The sequence below is a fragment of the Podarcis filfolensis genome (assembly GCF_964270895.1).
Source record: "Podarcis filfolensis genome assembly, chromosome: 4".
In the NCBI taxonomy this organism is placed as follows: Eukaryota; Metazoa; Chordata; class Lepidosauria; order Squamata; family Lacertidae; genus Podarcis; species Podarcis filfolensis.
This window is the reverse complement of record NC_139607.1, coordinates 27,096,050-27,116,551: the sequence shown is the minus strand read 5'-3', so window position 1 is coordinate 27,116,551 and position 20,502 is coordinate 27,096,050. Positions and strand designations below refer to the sequence as shown.

The 20,502-nt window shown below is 45.6% G+C and overlaps 1 protein-coding gene and 1 long non-coding RNA gene across 2 annotated transcripts in view; one reads left to right on the top strand and one right to left on the bottom strand.

The window, feature by feature from the left end:
* LOC310761273 overlaps positions 1-11,764 on the bottom strand; it is a 65,709-nt gene extending 53,945 nt beyond the window's left edge. The window contains exons 1-2 of the long non-coding RNA XR_014547296.1: positions 11,517-11,764; positions 7,762-7,805 (exon numbers count right to left, since the gene is read on the bottom strand). This is a non-coding gene — a long non-coding RNA (uncharacterized lncRNA). The remainder of the gene's footprint in view (positions 1-7,761; positions 7,806-11,516) is intronic.
* Positions 11,765-11,924: 160 nt separating this feature from the next.
* GAS6 (growth arrest specific 6) overlaps positions 11,925-20,502 on the top strand; it is a 49,517-nt gene continuing 40,939 nt past the window's right edge. Inside the window, exons 1-2 of the mRNA XM_083610691.1 lie at positions 11,925-12,058; positions 13,071-13,243. Coding sequence (XP_083466817.1) covers positions 11,992-12,058; positions 13,071-13,243 — 240 coding nt within the window. The 5' untranslated portion in view covers positions 11,925-11,991. The remainder of the gene's footprint in view (positions 12,059-13,070; positions 13,244-20,502) is intronic.

Below are 20,502 nucleotides of genomic sequence, written 5' to 3'. Positions count from 1 at the left end.
CTTGACTTGGTAGGTTGGCTGTGAGACTTCAAAAGTTTATAAGGGTGTTTTATTATTTGTCATATCGTGAATGAGATGTTGAAAGAGTTGGCTTTCTCCTCAGGTTTGTTGGTTCTGTAGCAGTTCCAGTAACACATGGGAGTGGATGTGTTTTGAGAACACTTGCATGGACACGAATTATGATAAACAGATGGTGCTGGGGCGAATTGTTTCTAATACATTCCCATAAATGTAAAAACTGTATCTATTACTCCTTCCCATGCCTAGCTCTGGGCTCCAGTATCCATTTACAGGGTTTTTTAAAGTGTAAATAGAATGGATATCATCTTACACCGAACTGCAAAACAAGATACAACCAAAGTATAGTGAAATCCTACACACCTCTATTCAGAGATTCCACTGTGTCCAATAGGCTTACTCCTAGGTAAGTGAAATGAAAGAGGAAATGGCAATCCTATAAACACAGACCCCATAGAACTGCAACCTTAAGGCATTTTCCTCTTTCATTAAAACTTATAATTGGAAAAGTCAAATGTATCAGAAAATATTCAGGTTTGTTTGAGAAAGATGCCTTTATGGCTTTACACATTTGCATGAAGCTTATATATCCCAGGAGAGTGGATTTATTTTTGTTCACAAAATAATCAAATGAAGTGTGTTCTTGCTACTCTTGTAGAATTATAAATCCATGTATTCAGCACAGTACTCAAAAATATTTATCCAGATGTTTTCACAATTGTGAAACAACTTCCACCATCATACTTGTTCTAACAGCCCAGTCCTGAAATTGTTCACTCAGAAACCACTGAATTTAATAAGAATTATTGTTCAGCCTGGACACTGAGGTCCTCTTCTAAGGGTCTTCTGCTGGTTCCCTCACTGCGAGAAGCGAGATTACAGGGAACCAGGCAGAAGGCCTTCTTGGTAGTGGCACCCTCCCTGTGGATCTCCCTCCTTTCAGATGTCAAGGAAATAAACAATTATCTGACTTTTAGAAGACATCTGAAGGCAGCCCTATATCAGGAAGTTTTTAAAGTTTCATGTTTTAGTATGTTCTGATATATGCTGTGAGCCACCCAGAGTGGCTGGGGAAACCCAGCCAGATGGACGGGGTATAAATAATAAAATTATTAGCCATAGTTGTAGTAGTATGGAAAAAATGTGTGGGGGGAACAAAGAGGAAATAATTGCATCATGAAAGCTAGCTTGTGCAGCAACAGCAATCTATCGAGCTGTTTCTACAATGGGTGTTTGTGAATGGCCCCTACAGGCAATTTTCTGCCGTGCTTTGGAACTGATGCTCTGTGTACAACTGACGGACTAGTTAAAAAAGCAAACTGGATATATGAGTAACACAAGCAACATGCCCACACACATTTTCAGTCAAGAGAATCATTTGCTGATGACATCCTAAGACAGAAAATTATAGTGTGACAAAACCATGATGAAAAGGAGACCGACAAGTCTATCCTTAAACTAAAATAAAAACAAGACCCAAATTGACACACTGAGTTGGACATGCATGTGACTCTGATAAACTGAAACTCAGATATGGATACATGATATCAGAAGTAGAACTGTTGCGGCAACTATCTCATCAGGTGCTGATGGACATGCCTTTTCCTAACTTGCAAGTGTACTTTCGGCAATAAAGAGGAAATTCCTCCCTCTGGACATTCCATGTCTGACAGCTCCTTGACAAGTCACAGCTCACAGCTGTCTCACGTAATAAGCCACCTGGGCGCCAGATTGAAGACCTTCCCTGGGTGGTAAAAAGATAAAGGGACTTTGCCCACAAATGCTGGCCATTAGCTGTCCTCAGCAGGAAGACCTACAAAGGCTCTGGCGTACTCACTACCAATGGCCTCTCCTTGGCTTGGCCTCCTGTTTTTTGCCCCTCAGCTCCCGCTCTGTGGCTGCCTATGGCTCAAAGCTGACATGCAGATATTTAAATATTGGTAGTGCAGGATATAATCATTGCAGAATCTTGACAAAAGGAAATAGGGGGCAAATTGCAAAAAGCTGCTGTGTGTATCACAATGTCTGAAATAAGGACGGAGCTATGTAGAGGCCTTGGCTGGCTTCACGGTTCTTCCTGCATCAAGATTTTTGCCGGCACCTGTTCTTGTGATATGCAGAAATTCAGAGAAGTGTTGGCTGGCTTCACGGTTTTCCCCACATTGATTTTTGCATAGCCCACACATACCCACACACCATGATTCACAATATATTGCCAGGTTTAAAATTATGAAACCGATAGCACGATATGGACTTCAAACTGGTTTTGGACACTATCTTGATATATTGCCCAGCCCTAGAATGTGGTCGCATCACATAGCACAGCTCAAACACTGCCCCAAGCCCCAACATAAATTGTGGGTTGCCAGTTATTATTATTTATTATTTATTGAATTTCTATACCACCCTTCATCTGAGGATCATAGAGCAGTTCACGTCTCCTCTGCTTTTGTGGCCCCAGTTAGGTAAAGGTACTCCTGACCGCTAGGTCCAGTCGTGAACGACTCTGGGGTTACGCACTCATCTTGTTCTATAGGCCAAGGGAGCCAGCATTTGTCCACAGACAGCTTTCGGATCATGTGGCCAGCATGACTAAGCCACTTCTGGTGAACCAGAGCAGCGCACGGAATCGCCATTTACCTTCCCGCCGGAGCGGTACCTATTTAATCTACTTGCATGTTGACATGCTTTCAAACTGCTAGGTGGGCAGGAGCTGGGACCGAACAACGGGAGCTCACCCCGTCGCAGGGATTCGAACCACCGACCTTTTGATCGGCAAGCCCTAGGCTCTGTGGTTTAGACCACAGCGCCACCCACGGCCCCAGTTAGGTCAGAAAAAAATAATGATCACCCAAAGGACCACCACACATGCCTAGTGGACTGTGTTTAACTTGCTAGATCACAGGTTGTGCTGGCTTTAAATAACATGATTTTCATAAATGTAGAAGCTGAATTTCTAATGACAGTTACATGAACCAACAGATATAGGTGGCACATTTATATGTTCAGGAGACAGACAGAGAGATGGTACATGTTAGATCTCTCAACTCAAAAGCAAAAGGCCTGAGGAACAACCACACAGATGCTTTAGTGGCTGACAAGCGAAAGCCTGGTGATAATGCATTGTCCCTTCGCTTTCTTTACTGAAGTGGCTTCTTCCAGCAATAGTTTGTTTGCAATGGAGTGGAGCCATCATGCTAAAAAGGAAGCACAATCTTCAGTTCACCTCTAGGAGGCAGAGCTTCCAGGTATACCGGCCCAACCTCAGCACAGTCTCTTCTTATAAATCAACCACTGGAGATTATCTCTTTATAGGCAAAAAGCACTGCACAAAATGTCCCGTGGTTAATAACGGGAAAACAGAGAACTTGTCTAGGTCCTTTCAAGTAAAAGAAAACTAGAAACCCTCAGCTGGCAATGTTAATCCTTCCTTCTGCTATGGGGAAGTGAGAATATGTCAAAAACAAAACCTCAACTAGTTCTTCTTTCACAAGAAACAGCTTTTGAAAGATTCTGTCCCATGATAGAAGGCATAACCAACAACTGATGAAAAGGACTCCAGTCCTTGGGAAAACACAGCCAGATGGGCAGGGACATAAATATTAAAATTATTGTTAAATTATTATTATTATTATGTATGCAATAGTAAATTGGTTCACCTTTATGTTGCTACAATATTTTTTGTTGTTTTCAACAGCAGTTAGGTGCAGATATGACAAAATAAAAACTAGTTCTGAGCAAGTTGTATAGAAAACCAGAGTTACAGTCACCCAAACGGAATGTCAAGTTGCCATTTCTGGGCTAGACGGCTCAAAGGTCCTATTTGTCAGTACGACTTTTTGGTTCCTGAAATTCATGCTGATTGTGCAGATAAAATATAATGGATAGAATTCTACAGGATGTGTTGCTAGTGTGTGAAAACAGTCAAGATCCACTATTATTACAAAATAAAAAGTAAGATTAATCACACCTGCATTCTACACATTTCTTTCTTTGAGTCTATGTGTGTGGAAAGGGAACCATTTTTCCTAAAAAAAAGTCATCCTGGAAAATTTGCATGAAGAGGGAGTTCACAATGCTATTCTGCATCACTTGCCTTGTTTTATATAGCAGTGTGATCCTCCACATGTCTATTTAGAAGTAAGTTTCACTGTGCTCGTGGAGGCTTATTTCCAGGTAAACAGGAATAGAAATTTAGCCTCAATTCCACACTCAGAGGGACGCGGGTGGCGCTGTGAGTTAAACCACAGAGCCTAGGACTTGCTGATCAGAAGTGTTAAGTTGTGGGCGAACATATCAGACGACACAGCGATTCTTCCAAAGCAGCTCTTTATTTGTAAGCTGGAACAGAACTGAACTGAGGAGCTCAGTCAGCCTGCTTATATAGAGCTCCACTAGAATGCAACAGTAACCATTTTCTGTAACTAGCCAATCACTGAACGTCACTTTCGATCCTTCATTTGCATAACTATCTACAGTATCCCCCTGCTGGCCCAGGGTGAGAACTTCAGTACATAACAAGAAGGTTGGCGGTTCGAATCCTCGCAACGGGGTGAGCTCCTGTTGCTCGGTCCCTGCTCCTGCCAACGTAGCAGTTTGAAAGCACGTCAAAGTGCAAGTAGATAAATAGGTACCGCTCTGGCGGGAAGGTTAACAGCGTTTCCGTGCGTTGCTGTGGTTCACCAGAAGCGGCTTAGTCATGCTGGCCACATGATCCAGAAGCTGTACACCGGCTCCCTCGGCCAATAAAGCGAGATGAGTGCCACAACCCCAGAGTCGGCCACGACTGGACCTAATGGTCAGGGGTCCCTTTACCTTTACCTTACTCTACACTCAGAAAGGCTGCTCATGACCTTTAAATGAAGCCTAAATTCCTCTTACCTGCGACAGCAAATTAAAGCAATGCGGAGCATGAAGTTTGGTTGCAAGAGATATGCCACAAATTATCTCATTAGTTCTGTTTTTAGCTGAGCAAATTGCTTGTTGTTTTTTTAAAAAACAAACCTATGTGCTGGTAAGGTCACTTCAGAAAAAACTGGACAAAAATGGCTTACTTAGCCAACATTCCACTTTCTTCAATTTGGTCTGAGCACGTTATTTTATTACTACAGGAAAAACACAAGGCCTAATTGCCTTTTGAATCTAATGCAACAATTTCACAATGTTTCTTGTAAAAGTCCTTGTTCAACAAGGATAAATGCCATGTGCTATGCTCCCTTCCCATCTGCAGCTGATAACAAACATAATTCTCACTGATAAGCCCCACAATGTGCTTTTATAGAAACCCACAAAATTAAACAAAGTGGAAGAACAACAGTCATAACATCTCCAACTTCTATTGTCACCCCCCCCGTCCCATTTTGTTCTTTTACGGAAGCAAAAAGACAAGCATTCATTACAAATGCCCCATTTCTAGCCATTATTTCCCAAACGGCTCTGAGGGGTAAACAATGCGGTCTTAACAAAGCTCCCAATTTATATTGATTAAGTCCCATGTTATCTAATCTGTCCCTGGTCACCCAATGCCCATTTCAGTTTCAAAAAGAGGGCTTTACGTTGTTTCTGGAAGACATTTTGATGGGTCCCTCCCGGCAGGGAATTTCAGGAATGAGGAACAGCTTCTGTGACTATCTACCTTACTTCCTTATTTAATTGCTCATCGTCTAACATTGTATATGCCATCAAATGCCAACAGTGTCCCTCAGCTCTCTATATTGGACAAACAGGCCAAACCTTACGCCAAAGAATAAACGGACATAAATCGGACATCAAGAATCACAAGACAGAGAAACCAGTAGGAGAACACTTCAATCTCCCAGGACATTCTATACAAGATATCAAAGTAGCTGTATTACTACAAAGGAATTTCAGAAATAGACTGGAAAGAGAAGCTGCTGAATTGCAACTCATTACCAAACTTAAAACCATGGAGAGACCTGGTCTGAACAAAGACATTGGATTCTTATCTCATTATACATGACAAAGCCATTTTTCACCTTCTCACCCCTTGCTTTTTCCTGTAAGACCTATTGCAGTCGTTAAGAGTCGTCAACAGGCTCATCTCAGCTATCTGCCAACCACCCATTCCCACCACCCTTCTGAGTAATACCCCTCCCCACCTTCTCACTATATAGAAGGATCTGGCAACTTCTGTTTCAGTGTATCTGAAGAAGTGTGCATGCACACGAAAGCTCATACCAAGAACTAACTTAGTTGGTCTTTAAGGTGCTACTGGAAGGAAAAAAATTTTTTTTGTTTTTACTTCCTTACCGTTAATGTGAACTGACATATTACTATGGTTCTACCTGACAAAGAAGAATGAATGATGAAGGATATAACAAAAGCTCTGCAATGGTCCTTTGCCTGGAAATCTCCACCTCCTTGCTTGTACGTACTATGTGACACAATCAGTAGGGAAGACTGAGAGACAGCTAGGTTTCTGAGAACAACCTATGATCAAACCATGGTTTCAGAGCCTGGCTAGTTTAAACCAAAGGTAGCTGGACCATAAAGAAGGCTGGCTGCCGAAGAATTGATGCTTTTGAATTATGGTGCTGGAGGAGACTCTTGAGAGTCTCATGGACTGCAAGAAGATCAAACATATCCATTCTTAAGGAAATCAGCCCTGAGTGCTCACTGGAAGGGACAGATCGTGAAGCTGAGGCTCCAAGACTTTGGCCACCTCATGAGAAGAGAAGACTCCCTGGAAAAGACCCTGATGTTGGGAAAGATGGAGGGCACAAGGAGAAGGGGATGACAGAGGACGAGATGGTTGGACAGTGTTCTCAAAGCTACCAGCATGAGTTTGACCAAACTGTGGGAGGCAGTAGAAGACAGGAGTGCCTGGCGTGCTCTGGTGCATGGGGTCACGAAGAGTCGGACACGACTAAATGACTAAACAACAACAGGGAACCTCAGGCTCGGTAGCCAAATGCAACCTTCACAGCCTCCCTATCCAGGCTAAGGCTCACTGCAACTTTCTCATGTAGGGCAGGGGTGGAAAACCTCGGGACTGGGGGCAAATGCCATCCTCTGTCAGGCCCTAAAGACTCTCCCAGGGCCACACTCCTTACTATCCATGCTTTTCACCCTCCTTAAGTGCTTTTGCCTGGCTAAAATGCGTCCTTGAAATGTGATAATGTCTTTTGCTTTATAAAGAAGTGCATGTGTGGAAACAGGAAACCTCTGACTTTTGAGTGTCCATAAGGTAACCTATAGTACAAGCATTGTACTATATATGTACTGTGTATACTGCAATAATGCATGCATCGCTGACTTAAAATGTAGGTTTGCCATTCTTTTTCTCAATTCCGAATTGAAGCTGGCTTGGGGGGAAACACGTCAAAACACAGAATTTTGTAAGAAACAACATGATAGATGCAGGATAGTTGTGGATTGTGCTTAACCTTATGTGTACAACCACTTCCCAAACCAGCCATGGGAGTGTGCTGGATGTACACAGCCTTAGAATCATATCCACTGTTCCACTCACGTGTTGTCCCTGAATCTTCTTTCCCCCTTTTCTTCTGCTAATCTTCTGGCCCCTGGAAAGCTGTTCATTATGGAATGCAGTCTTTGGGTTGAAAAAGGCTCTCCACTCCTGACAGAGGGGAAAGTTATGGTTTCCCAGTATGTCAGAACTAGGCCAACGTGCCGTGTGTCATCAATAAAAGCAAATCTAGTTTTAGAAGTTAATATGGAGAAGAAAACCACAGGTGATATAGAAAAATATATGGTACTTACAAATGTGGAGGTCTTTGCAGGATTCTAGTTGCCTCATTTAGTTGCTGCGAAAGAGAAATAAAGGATCTATTAAAATAGCCATAGGTTGGGACACCTTCCCTACGAAGTTTAGAAAAAAAGATGACTAAGTAGGCTACAGTATGGTGAAAATTGATACAATGATAAAGGATGTGAAGAGAGTGGATACAACTTTGTGAATTCCACTCATCACGCTAGAAGAACTCAAAGCCACCCAATAATATTGATAAAAACCTTATGAAACACTCCTAACTCTTCTTAAAATGAAATATTATTCATTCAGCCAGTGGCGTAGCGTGGGGGGTGCAGGGGGTGCCGGCCGCACCGGGCGCAACATCTGGGGTTAGGGCAAATCCATGGGTTAGGGGGCGCAAATCCACGGGTTAGGGGGCGCAAATTACTTGCCTTGCCCCGGGTGCTGACAACCCACGCTACACCACTGCATTCAGCCAACCTTTATTGGCATAATTGAAATATTTATGGGCTGCGGTGTACAGTACATTGCGAAAAACTGCCTTTGTTACAAAGCATACATTTTAACCCACATGCATGTCCAACACATACATGTATCCCTGTACATACTTCCAAGAGGTTTAGGATCCTTCACAGGAGCTAAAACATGCATCCATATGACTATGCTATAATAATAACTTTTTGCCATTATGAAATAGTTAGACTTTAAGGCTAACACGGGACACACTCGTCATTTTTGCTGCAACAGACAAACATAACTACCCCTCTGGAACTTCTTGGTATTGAGAGAGCATTTTGAGAATTCATTATGTGTCAATGTCACATGTTACTCCCATGTAACTATGCATAAAAGCAAAAGGAGGTAATTTTTTTTCAAGGTTTTAAAAAGAGTCGGGTGAAGTTGCAGCCAGAGGAACATTTTGCAGGAACTTAAAGAACCCTTTTAAATTCAGAACAGCTTCCTTTTAAGCATTGTAAACCTCTCCTGAACTGGATGCACAAGTCCTGGCTGATTTTAAAAGCTAATTTCATGTGTCAAATATGACCTCCAATTAAAGGAAATCACACTGAGAATTAACTAAGGCACACATTGTGGGGACAAAACAGTCCAGCATTTCCTGTCTTTCAGAACCATGCTGTACTTCCTGGCACCTGGGTGGAAAATACGATTAGAAAACTAAAGTGGCAAGTTCCAGATCGGAATGTTTCTAAGGCATATTTTGACACATTCCCAGACTGCGCTGTGTTCTCTCAAATTACCAGTACCCAATTTGCAGTTACTGTAAGTAAGTCTAATATTTTTCTTCTGCTCAAAAAACCCTTCCTCCTATAAAATGTGTTGCATGCCAGCAATGATATGTACTGATGCATAATTCTTATTGGTTTGCTTTCTGGCTGACCTAGTACAAGCCTGAACCAGCTACAGAGACTTGATAAACTGAAGGAAGCACAGCCAAGACAACTCTGAAGCAGGCATGTAGCCCAATCCTATGCATGTTTACTTAGAAGCAAGTCCCAATGAGTTCCTACAGAACTGCAGCTGCATAGCACTGAGATGCCCTTGCAGTTAAGTAGATCTGCTCATAGGTGAAATATCACTAAAGGGACAGAGGAGGGCACTTCATTCCCCTTCCCCAAAGCATGAATAAGAAGCAAACAATCCATTTACCCATATCACATTATTGCAGTGGACCATGCAAACAGCTCCTTCACTCCATTTGTAAGTAACATTCCATTGAAGGGAATTTTTACGTCATGTTTGTCAAAATGGATTTTCCTCTCCTTTAATAAATCAAATTTAAAAACTGCCTCAGCTAGTATGTACATTACATTAAACAATAGGCTTTTTCTTCCAGGAATGTTACAAACTTTCAGAAGTGATGCTTGCCAGGCTACAAAATGCACTCCCTTCATCACTCAGATATAATAAAGCCAAGTTAAGCATTTGTTGGTATAGAAAGTTTTAAAAACTACCTAGAGGAGTGCTATACAAGTGATGAAATAGTTCTAATACAGTATTATTTTGTGTGGCACCACAATAACCCTCACAGGACCACTTCAAAACATGTACGAATGGAAGACAGAGCTATGAGTGCCATAAGACCACCCTGCATCCCTTAAACTAATCTGCTGTCCCCAGGTGAGATCATAAGAATCATAGAATTGTAGAGCTGGAAGGCACCCCAAGGGTCATCCAGTCCAACCCAACTCCTTGCAATGAAGGAATCTTGCCCACAGCCGCCCCTGGGTGGGCTTGAACCACCAACCTTCTGGTTAACTGCCAGACACACCGACCCTTTCTGCCACAGTAAGAATGAGTGATGCTGTTCCATTGCAAGTGTAAAAGTAAGATTCAACTATCAGTCTAGTGGGCACCTATACGTGAAATGGGAGGGTGAGACTGGCTGCAGTGGCGTAGCGTGGGGGGTGCAGGGGGGGCCGGCCGCACCGGGCGCAACATCTGGGGCTTAGGGTTAGGGGGCGCAAATCCACGGGTTAGGGGGCGCAAATCCACGGGTTAGGGGGTGCAAATTACTTGCCTTGCCCCGGGTGCTGTCAACCCACGCTACGCCACTGACTGGCTGCATACATGCCATACTTTTAAAGCACATTTGAAAGACATTTCTACCCTCAAATAATTCTGGGCATTGTAGTTTGTTAAGGGTTGCTGGGAACAGTAACTTCGCGAGGCATAAACGGTAGTGCCCAGAATTCTTTGAGGAGACAAATGTGCTTTGAAGGTAGAGTGTGCATGCATCTGTCTTGTCCTTTGCCTCAGGCGACAGAATGTCTTGGGCGGAGCCTTCATACATGCTCTGAGGAAGTGATGACCAATGGCAAGTTCTTAGAATGAAAGTGTGCAATCTGTGGGCAGTGCTAGGCTGTTGCTATTCAGGTTGCGCAATTAAAGTTGATTTGAATAAACTCGCTTCCCTCAAAACTGGACTTGCTGAAAAAAGGAAAGTGACAGAAAAAAATCACGGGGAAATCATAGGGGGACACTTGCTTTGAAGCAACATCGTCTAACTTCCCTGAAAACAAATCAGGATGAACGTTCAATGACCAACGTCGTCTAACCTCCTTGCAAACAAATAAGCATAAATGCTGAATAAATGGGCCGTCTACAAGTGACTATGTACATATTGCTATACCACTACCACACACACAGAGCCTAGGACTTGCCGATCAGAAGGTTGGCAGTTCGAATCCCCGCAACGGGGTGAGCTCCCGTTGCTCGGTCCCTGCTCCTGCCAAACTAGCAGTTTGAAAGCACATCAAAGTGCAAGTAGATAAATAGGTACTGCTCCGGCGGGAAGGTAAACGGCGTTTCCGTGCGCTGCTCTGGTTCGCCAGAAGCGGCTTAGTCATGCTGGCCACATGACCCGGAAGCTGTACGCCGGCTCCCTCGGCCAATAAAGCAAGATGAGCGCCGCAACCCCAGAGTCGGTCACATCTAGACCTAATAGTCAGGGGTCCCTTTATCTTTACCACACACAGGAGCCAACTCCAAGGGGCTGAGGTCCCTTCGACCCCCAGTATAATATTTGAGGGGGCTGCCCACCCCAAAGTTGATTGGCATTGCCATTCAAATAGCGTGCATGCACCACGTCATGTGATCAATTATGCGGGTTGGGGCTTACATTCCCCCCCCCCCAATATTTTATTCAAGTTGTCTGGCATCCCTGCACTCACACACGCCATGAGGCACGCACACCATTGTGGATATGCAACGACTGCCACTTAAATGCGATAATAATCCTTACGTGGGCTATTTCGCGCGCAAAATTGCTGTCCACGTACGAATGTTGTCACCTCAAACGAAGCACAAACCTGAAGGCCGGAGGGCAAGTGACTTCGTAACTGTAAAGGAACCTGGGGCGCACACGGAAACTGGTTCGGTGGCACCGGAGGGCATGTTCCGCCGCCCCCACCCCACGGGTCACTCTGCTCGTCCTGCCATATTCCCTCCGGGCCTCGCCTCTCTCTGCCCCTCTTTCCAGCGACCCTGCACCGAGGGCGCGCGAAGCCTGAGGTGTGTCGCTGTGGCTGCAAAGCCCTGAGCGCGAACTTTCTCAATTGATTGGCTCAGCTGCACAAGCGACTCCCCCGCTGGGCTCGGCGGAGCTCGCGCTGCCTTCCAACAGTAGCTGCGCTCGCTCCTCCTGCACCAGACCGCCCTGCTCCTCTCCGCCACTCGGAGGGCGCAGCCCCAGCCTCAGCAGCAGCAGCAGACGCATCATGCAGCAGCCGCCGGCTCCAGCTGCTGCCCTCTTGCTAGTCCTGCTGGCTACAGACTCCTCGCAGAGTGAGTAGTACTTCGGGGGGCTTCGCCTTTCCCTCCTCCCGCCCGCCCTCACTGGAGAAAGAAAACACCCCTCTTTTACCCGCCATTCTTGCAATTTCTCCTTGCAGAGAAAAATCTCACTTCGGCTTTATTGCTCTCTCCACCCCCCGCCCCACTCTTTAATTAGCCCCCCTCCTTTGATTATTAATCGATATATAGCAAAGTCTCCACACGAGCAATGCAGCTTCTCCGGACTGGGGAAAGAACAGTATTATATAGAGACATGTTAGCCCTTTTACTGCTCTAACCATTGCCCCTCAAGGTCAGGACATCCCAAACGCCTTTCCTCACAAGGAGCCGGTTGCACCCAATGGGCCACCCGGCCAAGCCTGCCTGCCTGCCTGCCTTTCACTTCAAGGGTGCCTCAAAACAAAACAAATGTTTATGTTCTCAAACCTCCCCCCCGCCCCATCACTTTTTGGAGACCTTCTGCTGCTGGGCTTTAAGGGCTGACTTTACCATTTTCCAGAAAAAGGGTGGGTGGTGACACACTCTCTCTGCTCCCCCTCACCCACATCCCCGGCCAAGCATTGTTTCTTGGGGAGCGAGAGAGAGAGCGCGCGCGCGCTCAAGAGGGCAAAGGGGCGCAGGGATGTCATTGTTTATGGCCCGGTGAGGTGAATCTCGGTGGCGCCGCTTTGGGCGCCCTGGCTGCTGCTGGGCATTGTTTTGGTTGCTGGAGGCAGGCAGAGGGACGTCAGTGGAGGAGCTGGTCTAGCCCCCTGTGAGCTGAGGGGACAGGGAAAGCCGCAGCGGGACTCTCCCCGCCCCCCCCCAATGACAGTTTCACAGACTCCTCCGGCTGCCAAGTGCGCGGCGGGGCCATTGTTCCCCGAGCGCGAGCGCGCGCGCCTCCCCACACCCCAGCGCAGCTTTGCACGCTCCGCTCTTTTGATACCATCGCGGGGGGGGGGGCGGGTGGTGATTTTCCAATGCTAATGGCTCCTTTCCCTGCTTCCTTTCGGGGCCCCAGCTATGCTGCTCCGCAGAACCCGGGAGGAGGCTTCGCAGTTCCTTCGGCAGAGGCACCGCCGAGCCTACCAGATTTTCGAAGAGACCAAGCAAGGCCATCTGGAGCGAGAGTGTGTGGAGGAGCTCTGCAACAAAGAGGAAGCCCGGGAGGTGTTTGAGAACGACCCTGAGACGGTAAGGAGGGAGGGGGAGAGAGGTGCCGGCGATAACTAATTTAATTAATTTATTTTTTAAAAATTAAATGAGCAGTTGAGTGTTCAGGCCTGCTGCAAGCTGCAGGAGTGGGGAACGAGGGCGCCAGCTGCTCGCACAGCTGGGGAAGTTGTTTGGAGGAGGAGCCATTAGATAAATAACTGAAACCACACAGGGTAACCAGCACTTCGCTTAACAAGATTGCGTTTGGATTTCTAGGCCAAGAAAGCGGCGGGGAGGCGCTGTTTATATTGGACTAAATTGGCATTAATCTGCTAATACGAGTTTCTTGTGTGTGGGGGGTGTTACTGGGGTAGGGAGAGAGTTTAACTTGTCATAGTACTTATGAGAATCCTTTGGGATATCTTAGTTTTCTGCTTCACTCTTCCACCCCTCCTGGACTCTTAAGGGTTTAAAATGCTTGTAAGCCCCAAGGATTTTGCTGAAACAATCTCCTGAAAAGAAGCATTTCATATTTTTCTAATTTAGATGAGTGATCAAAATCTCCTATTGGATTGGGATTCTCCTCCCCCCCCCTTTCTGGATGAAAGCTTGTTTGTTACTAGGTACAGTGGTACCTCAGGTTACATACGCTTCCGGTTACATACGCTTCAGGTTACAGACTCCGCTAACCCAGAAATAGTACCTTGGGTTAAGAACTTTGCTTCAGGATAAGAACAGAAATCATGCTCCGGTGGCACAGCGGCAGCAGGAGGCCCCATTAGCTAAAGTGGTGCTTCAGGTTAAGAACAGTTTCAGGTTAAGTACGGACCTCCGGAACGAATTAAGTACTTAACCCAAGGTACCACTGTAAATGTAAGCAGTCATTGACCTTATGTAGAATGAGTCTGGTTTTTTAAAGTAGTTTGCCTAGTGAGAACAATGTGGTCATAGGTCTACAGCTGTTTAGTTCTAAAACTCTCAAAAGTGTAAAGAATGCGTTTTAAATAAACTGTGTTTCAAATGGGTCATCAATAGGTTTGTGTTATGCTTGTAGTATTCAGATTGGCTAGTATTTTTGCATAAATAGAATGGCATTTGAATGGCCGCTTAAAAATGATTTCCTGATTTGCTTGCATCTTCCAGATGTGCTGCTCTGAATAGGCTCTTTTATTGCTCGGATTATCTGGCATTAGTTTAGGGAATAAATTTCCTGGAGAAGAAATTGACTGGTGATTTTGCACAGGGCTGTGCTTTCCCGTTAATGATTTGATGCAAGTGGGTAGGGAAAGAGTTATGTAGGTCAAAAGTACTGAGAATGGGAGGGACTTGGCTGTTTTCTCTTGGAGTAGTTAATGTTTCGTATTTAAGGCAAAACATGTCTTGACATGTATACTTTTAATAGACTTGGAACTATCGCAGCATGAAGAATAGTTGCAAAACAATAGGGGGGGAAATGCAGCAAGTAACTTCTGCTAGAAGTGTTTACTGTGAGGTTTCAACACCAAGATCCAGGTGAAATCAAGGTTTTTTTGTTTAAAGAGCAAAATAGACTGGGATATTATTTTCCTATTTAAAGGTAAAGGGACCCCTGACCATTAGGTCCAGTCGTGGTCGACTCTGGGGTTGCAGCGCTCATCTCGCGTTATTGGCCGAGGGAGCTGGCGTACAGCTTCCGGGTCATGTGGCCAGCATAACTAAGCCGCTTCTGGCGAACCAGAGCAGCGCACGGAAACGCTGTTTACCTTCCCGCCGGAGCGGTACCTATTTATCTACTTGCACTTTTGACATGCTTTCAAACTGCTAGGTTGGCAGGAGCAGGGACTGAGCAACGGGAGCTCACCCCGTTGCGGGGATTCGAACCGCTGACCTTCTGATCGGCAAGCCCTAGGCTCTGTGGTTTAACCCACAACGCCACCCACACCCCATTTTCCTATTTAATGGTGTGCAATTAAGACTTTATAAGTTGGGTAGCAGGGACACGGGTGGCGCTGTGGGTTAATCCACAGAGCCCAGGAGTTGCCGATCAGAAGGTCGGCGGTTCGAATCCCCACTGCGGGGTGAGCTCCCGTTGCTCGGTCCCAGCTTCTGCCAACCTAGAAGTTCAAAAGCATGTCAAAGTGCAAGTAGATAAATAGATACCACTCAAGCGGGAAGATAAACGGCATTTCCGTTCGCTGCTCTGGTTCACCAGAAGTGGCTTGAGTCATGCTGGCCACATGACCCGGAAGCTGTCTGCGGATAAACGCCGACTCCCTCGGCCAATAAAGCGAGATGAGTGCTGCAACCCCAGACTCGGTCACGACTGGATCTAATGGTCAGGGGTCCCTTTACCTTTTACCTTAAAGTTGGGTAGCATTGCAGAGTAAACTCATTAACGGTTGTGTTCTCACGGAGTTGATCTCATAAATTACTTACTGATACTTGTACATTCTTAACTTTTAAATATTACCGTATTTTTCGCCCCATAGGACGCACTGCCCTATAGGACGCACCTAGTTTTTTTTGGGGGGGGGAAATAAAGAAGAAAAAATTATTTTCCCCCCAGGCACGGGGCTGGCGCGGGGGAAGCCCGAGCTTCCCCTGACCCCAGCCCCCAGAACAGCCTGCCGTCCGCAAGCCTAGGGAGTCGAAGCCAGCTGTACGAAGCCCGGGCACGCTCTTCAGCGCGCCCAAGGCTTCAGAATGCAGGCAGCTCTGCGCAACTTTCCGGAGCCCTGCGCGGCTTGGCGCCGGGCTCTGGAGGGTTGCACAGAACTGCATGGACCCTGGGCTCCGGAGGCTTGGCACTGGCCTCCGGAGGGTCGCGCAGAGCTGCGCGGACCCCGGGAGGGCAGGCAGCTCTGCGTGACCCTCCGGAGCCCGGCGCCAAGCCGCGCCGGCCTCCAGAGGGTCGCGCAGAGCTTCCTGAAGCCTGGAGAGCGAGAGCCTCTCGCTCTCCAGGCTTCAGCGAAAGCCTGTATTCGCCCCATAGGATGCACCCACATTTCCCCTTCATTTTTGGAGGGGGAAAAGTGCATCCTATAGGGCGAAAAATACGGTAAGTGCCACACTTGAGCTGCATTGGTAAGGCTTGGGGTGGATTCATCTCTCCTGGCCTCCACTGGTAGAGAAGAGCATTGCTCATGCGGGCTTCTTCATCGCAGCGGAAGCCAAAGTTTTTGGTACCACCATCCCTGGTGGTTTTCCCTTTAGCCAGTGGTTTTCAACCAGCGTGCCTTGAATGATAGTCGGAGTGACTTGGGCAACACTGCCCTCTGTCTCTCTTTCCTTCCTTCCTTTATTTGATGCCCTCTCACGTCTCTGCCTCCCAAAGGCTTCAGCATCTGTTTATTGCAGCAGCCCTGGCTATAAGATCCGCAGGCAGGGCCAGATTTAGATGAAGAGAGGCCCTAGGCTACTCCACTTGTGAGGCCCCCTCCCCATCCCCCACCCTCCCAACTACTGTAGAAGAAAATGGAAGAGTGTTATAAACAAAATTGGGTGAAGCCAAGGTTGATGATGGGTATTTAAAATTCTACAATTCACAATTTCTCCTCTAAAGGACATAAGATATTATTGTTAAATACCACGGTGATTTTCAAAAATGCATAAAATTAACACTGAAAAACTTTTGCAATAACTGGACTTCATAAACCTTTTGTGGCCTGGGCAGGCCTGGAACTAGTTCCCATTTCTTGTTCCTCTCTAAGGAACCATGTTCAGCCTTTATGGCATTTAACCATGGCTCAGCATCCTCTGAGGTTAAACTATGGACCTCTTGGAAGCTTGAAGGTTCCCAAACCTTCTCTGAGTTACTAACAACAGCTGTATCTGCTATGACTGTTTTAGCAAACTATTCAGCATACCTTTTGGGTGGTTTACCCTTTGTGGCCCTTTCAGATCTGCGTACTATACACAAGTCTTCCATGCTAGGCTTCTCCTTTTTAGGAGAATGGTGGGCAGGCCTGGGTCTAATAGTTGCTGGGCCTGAGTTGCCCTGCCATTACATGAAGTCTTAGGTTTACAATTTTGGGAGACGGGAGACTGCCCACAGGTGAGTGGGAGGGCTAGCGAGGCCCCCTAGATTTAGAGGCCCTAGGCTTCAGCCTACTTAGCCTATACATAAATCCAGCACTGTCCACAGGCCAATGGTGCCTCTAGAGGCACTTCTTTTGAACTGGGGGGGCAACTCAGTCAAGGGATGGCAGCAGCAGCTGCCTGGGGGACTCCCAATGATAGGGCAGAGGAGTAGAGGCTGGGGGAACACCCCACAAGGGAAGGTGTTTGAAAAAGGGTGAGAGGCTGCCAGCTCTGCAGGCAAGGGGTGACATAACTGGCTTCCTGTGCCCCACAGGGGTGCCGCAGAAAGAACGTAGTTGGTTAAGGGAGCTGTGGACTCAAAAAGGCTGAAAACGTCTGCCTTTAGCAATAACCAGTAGAAAGCCAGGGTTCTGGAGGCTTGGGATCTGTGGGATCCAAAGCCCTGCAGATCCTTGAGGGACTCAGTCCTTGGGCCTTGTGTGCCAGACCTGGAACTAGGACAGCAAAAAGGGAAAGAAATGCCTCCCCCTTTTGCTATGACCGTCAGGAACCGGCGGGGCTTCAAGTATGGCGTTGATTCTGCCATTCTAATCTTTCACGACCCTCTTAGAATGGCTCCACCCACCACAGACAATTCTCCTGAAATTCACATTTACAGATTTGCTGAAATAATTCATGGTAGGACATGGAGTAATTCTTTTAAAACTTCAAATCTGAACATCTGAAAGAAGTATTCTGAGGTCACCACAGCTTTGCTCATTGGGTTTTAGCCAAGAAGGTTGCTATGAATTAGAAAGCATACCAAGCATGCTGGGTTTGTTAGCCAACGGTGAGGTCTGGTGTAGTGATGTCCTTTACCTTTTTTTTTTACCTTACCGTAGTGACGTTTCAACTGCCCTTATAAAATGGTTGTGTCCCACTGTAAAAGAAGATGCAGTGCTTTCGATTCTGCTATTGCATTTATTAAAATACATACAGCTATGAAAAGGGTTTGGTTTCTCTGTGCCCGTTGTTTGACTTCCACCATGTGCCATTTTACTTTTCTTCTTAAACACCTTCGATTTGCTAAAATCGTTTTATCATTTCTCTTTGACTAAGGAGGAGAGAGAGGAAGTGGGATTCTCCTAAGCTTCCGGGGAAAGTAGAGAGTGGAGGGTAAAGTCCCTTACAAATATGGAAATGCAGTGAGCTTGAAGAGGTAGAGATGTATTTTTGGAGTTCAGCATTCAGTGCACAATGAAAGCTAATGCAGTGACTGAGCTCTGAACTGGGGATACTTCGGGTTCAAACGCCATCTCAGTGATCAACTACAGTGGTACCTCGGGCTACAGATGCTTCAGGTTACAGACTCCACTAACCCAGAAATAGTACCTCGGGTTTAAGAACTTTGCTTCAAGATGAGAACAGAAATTGCGCGGCGGCAGCGGGAGGCCCCATTAGCTAAAGTGGTACCTCGGGTTAAGAACAGTTTCAAGTTAAGAACGGACCTCCAGAATGAATTAAGTTCTTAACCAGAGGTACCACTGTACTGGGTAGTACTAGGCAAACCTCTGTCTGTCTTCCTTTCCTCACTCCCTGAATAGTATGTGCTGTATAAATGCAGATAAATTATAACACACCTATGAATGTTACTAGGAATTAATGCCACTTTACAACTTTTATGTCAATATCATGTAATTTGCAGGTTTTACATGCTATCATAGCACAGCACTGAAAAAGAACATCAGAATTGCTGTTTAGGTCAACACATTTATTTATTCCAGCCTTTCCTAAAAATACATAATGCTGCATTTCATTTGGTGTTTGAATTAGGCTAGAATTAGAAAGGTGAAAGCAAAGCAAAAGTTTGTGCTCTATTGTTCAGAGTCATGACCTGTGCAGTTGTCTGTATGGACCTTCTTCCCAAAAGGTATGCTGGTCTGTGACTGAAATAAAGTTTGATACTGATACTCCCAAAAGGTATTTGAGACTGTGCTTCTAAATGGTCCTACAGGGCTAGCTAGATGTGACATTACTCATGTCTTTAACTCTGGTTTACATTACGGTTACCAGATTTTTTTCAATGAATCCGGGGACACTTCTCAACTTCAACGGATTTTGTATGGGGACTGATTTGTAAATCCAAGGACTGTCCCCAGGAAATAGGGATGTCTGGTAATATTATTTTACATAGAAGAAAGTGGGGGTGGGGGAATCTAGACCATAACCCTGGCCATGGAAGAGTGGCTCTTTGACCCATCCAAATTGAGTTCCTTTGTGTTGGCTACTTGCAAAGGGTGGATAACTCTTATTGGCAGTTTGAGGATGTAGCTTTGTAGCTTTAAACAAAATAAATACTTAGGGTGCACAAGATTTTTCTACGGCTGTAATACTTTTCATAGGTTTGATCTTCTTGCAGTCCATGGGACTCTCAAGCCCCATGGACTGCAAGAAGATCAAACCTATCCATTCTTAAGGAAATCAGCCCCTGAGTGCTCACTGGAAGGACAGATTCTGAAGCTGAGGCTCCAATACTTTGGCCACCTCATGAGAAGAGAGGACTCCCTGGAAAAGACCCTGATGTTGGGAAAGATGGAGGGCACAAGGAGAAGGGGATGACAGAGGACGAGATGGTTGGACAGTGTTCTCGAAGCTACAAACATGAGTCTGACCAAACTGTGGGAGGCAGTGGAAGACAGAAGTGCCTGGCGTGCTCTGGTCCATGGGGTCATGAAGAGTCGGACACGACTAAACAACTAAACAACAAATACTTTTCATATTTGGAAGTAGAAACTACTGGCTCTTTCTCTACATGGCTGTGGAGTCTTTTCTCTGCTTGACAAATTAAAAATGTAAGATATTTGGTCATGCATCCCTGCAATTAACATGTGTCCTGGGATGCAAGGACATTGATTTGTGTGATATAACTTCTCCGCAGGGGAGATGGTTCGTTTGTTTGAGAATGACAATTTATCATGGGGATTAAATAATGTTTTGAAAAAAGCACGACATATTGTCAATCCTGTTTACGCCATGCTGTCACAGCAGCCGTTATATCCCAGTTTATGCATTTCTATGCTGGCACAGCAAGTATTAGGCTTCTAGGTCATTAGGGATTTTCAAGAGATAATTTGGATGCAGCAGAAAGAAAAAAGGGAAATAACATTTTTTTAAAAAAAACAACTTTATTTTTCAGTTTCTGAAAATATAACAAATACCTATATAGCCCCAAGAAACATTCCATGCATAAACAATATAAATGATGCAGTCAGACATTAAGTAGGTTTGTGTAATAGTTT